Source organism: Pecten maximus, chromosome 3, assembly GCF_902652985.1.
Source record: "Pecten maximus chromosome 3, xPecMax1.1, whole genome shotgun sequence".
NCBI lineage: Eukaryota > Metazoa > Mollusca > Bivalvia > Pectinida > Pectinidae > Pecten > Pecten maximus.
The window spans coordinates 53300279-53306037 of record NC_047017.1 but is presented as its reverse complement, the minus strand read 5'-3'; the positions used below and the strand labels follow the sequence as shown (position 1 = coordinate 53306037).

General features: G+C 36.1%; 1 protein-coding gene across 1 annotated transcript; it reads right to left on the bottom strand.

Annotated features, from left to right (window-relative positions):
• Positions 1-374: 374 nt before the first annotated feature.
• On the bottom strand, positions 375-3525 carry LOC117322818 (GATA zinc finger domain-containing protein 14-like). Its single transcript, XM_033877761.1, has 3 exons — positions 3490-3525; positions 1793-2993; positions 375-541 (listed from the first exon to the last, which is right to left on the bottom strand). The coding sequence occupies exons 1-3, from the start codon at positions 3523-3525 to the stop codon at positions 375-377; spliced, it is 1404 nt and encodes a 467-aa protein (XP_033733652.1).
• Positions 3526-5759: the final 2234 nt, after the last annotated feature.

Genomic DNA, 5759 nt, shown 5'->3' with positions numbered 1-5759 from the left:
ACCAGTACATATACACATGGATTATATACACAGGCGTATGCTATCATACCAGTACATATACACATGGATTAAACACACAGGCGCATGCTATTATACCAGTTCATATACACATGGATTATATATACAGGCGCATGCTATTATACCAATACATATACACATGGATTAAACACACAGGCGCATGATATCATGCTCTTGTTTTATAGTAGGGGAATTCCTTATCAATTTGATCGTGTCATAACCAGACTATGACTGGGCTTGAACAAGTGCCCCAATTCCACCAGTAATTTACTGCGCTTAGAAATAAATATTTGATGGTACATTCCGACGAAATTGGCGAGAAAACATGTCATTTTTACGGCATGTTGAATCTCGAATCACCCGACTATTTCTGAGATGCAAACTTTCATAGGTTTTAAATTACCGGGTGAACGTGTCGGACAGTCGAGGCGGGAAGCACGTGCATTCCACGACATAATTGGATGAGCTGCAGCGACTGCATGTGTGTTAATGGCGAAAAAATCCCTAACGGAATGTCTCTGTACTGTAAGATTAACATATGGCGTGAGACACAGCCAGACAAATCAAACGTCCATGATCGTATTTGTTGGGAGGGTGTTCGTTGTCTGATTTGCGAGACAAAAGGATCTTCCATGGCTGCTACAATCAGTGATAAACCGAGGACTATACCTCGACATCTCGTTGTCAGGAATCTTGCTGCCGCTGTTTGGTCTGTCTCATTCGGTTGTTAAATGACAGGTCTTAGCACGTGTTGTGTTCTAATTGTGTCACGTGATGAACAGTTTTTGTCTCCCTTGGTAATCTGTAGGTCAAATTTTGGGATTATTCTATTAAAGTTGTGTTCTGACCAAGTAATGAATATGGAACTGTGAAAACATCCGAAAAAATACATCGATAGGTGATACATGTATATATGCTGCAGCATAAGACTTTCATTATTGAATATAGAAATAAATTTTACTTCCCAATATAATAAAATAGCGCTGAACATCTGTAAAGATTTCGTTTCATAATTTTTCTATACTCATGGTCTCCCGGACTGTAATAAACAACGGCGTCTAGTTGGTGATTTGATGTCAGAAAGGTGTGGTTGCATTATATTTGTATTTGAAAGTAATAAAAAACATATAGATATTGAAGTACATTGTAGTATGAATATTGAAGTACATTGTACTATGAACAGTAAAGTACGTTGTATTATGAACAGTAAAGTACGTTGTATTATGAACAGTATAGTACATTTAAGCATTGAACTACTTTCAGTTGGAAGTTATGGGCTGATGAATGCCAACTGGACAAAGGCAAATTTAATGAAGCGCGCTAGCGCTTCATGTTGAATTTGCCTTTGTCTAGTTGGCATTCATCAGCCCATAACTTCCAACTAAAAGCAGTTCAATGCTTATATTTACATTTGACAACGATTTTTAAAGACTATATCCAGGAATTTTTCTCCGACGATGAATGAACAAATTATTATCGTCAAAGACGGAACAGCCTTTTCAACAGCCATCTTTCGTTATCGCCGACGTGACAATTATGACGTCACTATATTAATGACGTCAAAATAAAGATTTGGAAGTTATGGACTCATAACTTCCAAGTGAGCTTGGTAAAGTTATATTGTGGGGCTGCAGTGTAAATGTAAATATTGTACTATGAACAATAAAGTACATTGTACTAAAAACAGTGTAGTACATTGTACTATGAACAGTGTAGTACATCGTACTATGTACAGTAAAGAACACTGTATAAGGTACAGTAAAGTATATTGTACTTTGTTTTTCAGTGTTTCTCTTGTCAGTGTTACTGTTGTCGGTGTTACGGGTATTCTTGTTGTCAGTGTTACTGTTGTCAGTGTTACTGTTGTCAGTGTTACTGGCGTTTTTGTTGTCAGTGTTACTAGTGTTCCTGTTGTCAGTGTTACTGGTGTTCCTGTTGTCAGTGTTCCTGTTGTCAGTGTTACTGGTGTTCCTGTTGTCAGTGTTACTGGTGTTCCTGTTGTCAGTGTTACTGGTGTTCCTGTTGTCAGTGTTACTGTTGTTCCTGTTGTCAGTGTTACTGGTGTTCCTGTTGTCAGTGTTACTGGTGTTCCTGTTGTCAGTGTTACTGGTGTTCCTGTTGTCAGTGTTCCTGTTGTCAGTGTTACTGGTGTTCCTGTTGTCAGTGTTACTGGTGTTCCTGTTGTCAGTGTTACTGTTGTTCCTGTTGCCAGTGTAACTAATGTTCCTGTTGTCAGTGTTACTGTTGTCCAGGTTGTCAGTGTTACTGGTGTTCCTGTTGTCAGTGTTCCTGTTGTCAGTGTTACTGATGTTCCTGTTGTCAGTGTTACTGGTGTCCATGTTGTCAGTGTTACTGATGTTCCTGTTGCCAGTGTAACTAATGTTCCTGTTGTCAGTGTTACTGTTGTCCATGTTGTCAGTGTTACTGGTGTTCCTGTTGTCAGTGTTCCTGTTGTCAGTGTTACTGGTGTTCCTGTTGTCAGTGTTACTGGTGTTCCTGTTGTCAGTGTTACTGGTGTTCCTGTTGTCAGTGTTACTGTTGTTCCTGTTGTCAGTGTTACTGGTGTTCCTGTTGTCAGTGTTCCTGTTGTCAGTGTAACTGTTCTCAGTGTTCCTGTTCTCAGTGTAACTGTTGTCAGTGTTACTGTTGTCGGTGTTACTGTTGTCAGTGTTACTGGTGTTCCTGTTGTCAGTGTTACTGGTGTTCCTGTTCTCAGTGTAACTGTTGTCAGTGTTACTGTTGTCAGTGTTACTGTTGTCGGTGTTACTGTTGTCAGTGTTACTGGTGTTCCTGTTGTCAGTGTTACTGGTGTTCCTGTTCTCAGTGTAACTGTTGTCAGTGTTACTGTTGTCAGTGTTACTGTTGTCGGTGTTGCTGTTGTCAGTGTAACTGGGGTAACTGTTGTCAGTGTTACTGGGGTTCCTGTTGTCAGTGTTACTGTTGTCAGTGTTACTGGTGTTCCTGTTGTCCTGATGCTACAGGTCTCAAATAAATTGACAATTACCTACATCACATATAATCTGTATATAGATACTACAGTTCTCAAATAAAGTGACAACTACCTACATCACATATAATCTGTATATATACAGATCTCAAATACAGTGACAACTACCTACATCACATATAATCTGTATATAGATACTACAGGTCTCAAATAAAGTGACAACTACCTACATCACATATAATCTGTATATATACAGATCTCAAATAAAGTGACAACTACCTACATCACATATAATCTGTATATAGATACTACAGGTCTCAAATAAAGTGACAACTACCTACATCACATATAATCTATATATAGATACTACAGTTCTCAAATACAATGACAACTACCTACATCACATATAATTTGTATATAGATACTACAGGTCTCAAATAAAGTCACAACTACCTACATCACATATAATCTGTATATATACAGATCTCAAATAAAGTGACAACTACCAAAGACTTCAGACCTACCTCAGTGGTTCTGATATAGCGTTTTCTGGTGTACATTTCACATTCCTAAAATCGAATCCAAATAAACATTTTGACAGTTTGTAAAAATAGGTTGGAAAGTGTCAGTAATTATGACACGGTAAAAATCACACATCCTATGCATATTTCGATTTTTTCCCCTACGAAAGAGCACATCGCGGCGACACCATATCTTATCTCAAACGACGCCAGCGTATAAATGGCAAAAGGTTTTTTCGGGGTATCAAGGCATGCTGATCTTTAAAATGTTATCTATTTTTTATTTCAAATAGATGAAATTTGATCGGTTATGTAGCTCACGTTTTAAGAGACACAACTGTCAGATTTCATTTTGTTCAGAGATAAATGTACACATGTACAGAGTCAGGGGTAACCACCCAAGTATTCACCCTGTCTAAGGATTCATTTTAAATTTTAAAAGCAAATAACGGGAACCGTGATTAAATGATCTCCAATGAGGATACAACCAAGGTTGACTGAAGTTTATAAAGATTACATGTATACGATTAAAGCTGACTGAACTACGTCTAAACAACAACAGATTACCTTTAAGTCATAAATCTAGTGGAAATAGAGTCATGCTCGGCGATTTCGGAGATTGATTGCTCGTATATATATATATCCTTTGGTGTAGGTTAAAACCCTTGAGAGAATCATACACATTGCCAACTTTTAGGTCTGCAAATTCTGGAAAATGTGTACCTTATGGTAAGTCTGGTCGGAATTTAGATAATCTTTCCCTGGACGTGGTCTGTTTTTACATATCTTATTTAGACTATGTCTATAGATAATCCCTATTTAAAATCTCAGGTGTTTATTGTTACACTTGTAACTGTTCATCTATGAAACCAATGACGTCATGTACCTATCAAATATTGGGACATATTAGTATGCATACAAATAGAACATATTCAAAAGCATTCGATTTGTAACGCCGAAGTCACATTGAAAATAACAAAAAAGTGAAATCGTCACTATTTTAAACTAGAGTGTTGATCAAACAACGATCTATAATGTGTCCGTCACGATATACAAAACAGTATGTTCATCAATCAATGTTCTATACTGTGTTGATCAAACAATGTTCTATACTGTGTTGATCAAACAACGATCTATACTGTGTTGATCAAACAATGTTCTATACTGTGTTGATCAAACAATGTTATATACTGTGTTGATCAAACAATGTTCTATACTGTGTTGATCAAACAATGTTCTATAGTGTGTCAGTCACGATATACAAAACAGTATGTTGATCAAACAATGTTCTATACTGTGTTGATCAAACAATGTTCTATAGTGTGTCAGTCACGATAAAAAACTAGTATGTTGATCAAACAATGTTCTATAGTGTGTTGATCAAACAATGTTCTATACTGTGTTGATCAAACAATGTTATATACTGTGTTGATCAAACAATGTTCTATAGTGTGTCAGTCACGATAAAAAACTAGTGTGTTGATCAAACAATGTTCTATACTGTGTTGATCAAACAATGTTCTATACTGTGTTGATCAAACAATGTTCTATACTGTGTTGATCAAACAATGTTCTATACTGTGTTGATCAAACAATGTTCTATAGTGTGTTGATCAAACAATGTTCTATACTGTGTTGATCAAACAATGTTCTATAGTGTGTCAGTCACGATATACAAAACAGTATGTTGATCAAACAATGTTCTATACTGTGTTGATCAAACAATGTTCTATACTGTGTTGATCAAACAATGTTCTATACTGTGTTGATCAAACAATGTTCTATAGTGTGTTGATCAAACAATGTTCTATACTGTGTTGATCAAACAATGTTCTATACTGTGTTGATCAAACAATGTTCTATAGTATGTTGATCAAACAATGTTCTATACTGTGTTGATCAAACAATGTTCTATAGTGTGTCAGTCACGATAAAAAACTAGTATGTTGATCAAACAATGTTCTATACTGTGTTGATCAAACAATGTTTCTATACTGTGTTGATCAAACAATGTTCTATAGTGTGTTGATCAAACAATGTTCTATACTGTGTTGATCAAACAATGTTCTATACTGTGTTGATCAAACAATGTTCTATACTGTGTTGATCAAACAATGTTCTATACTGTGTTGATCAAACAATGTTCTATACTGTGTTGATCAAACAATGTTCTATACTGTGTTGATCAAACAATGTTCTATACTGTGTTGATCAAACAATGTTCTATACTGTGTTGATCAAACAATGTTCTATACTGTGTTGATCAAACAATG

What these genes read in the sequence shown, in the direction of transcription:
- LOC117322818 (XM_033877761.1), bottom strand. Translation starts at nt 3,525, where the DNA reads ATGTACACCAGAAAACGCTATATCAGAACCACTGAG. An exon ending in GCTATATCAGAACCACTGAG is followed by an intron (nt 2,994 to 3,489) that starts GTAGGTCTGAAG and finishes TGAGACCTGTAG; the next exon opens with CATCAGGACAACAGGAACAC. An exon ending in GAGAAACACTGAAAAACAAA is followed by an intron (nt 542 to 1,792) that starts GTACAATATACT and finishes TTAATCTTACAG; the next exon opens with TACAGAGACATTCCGTTAGG.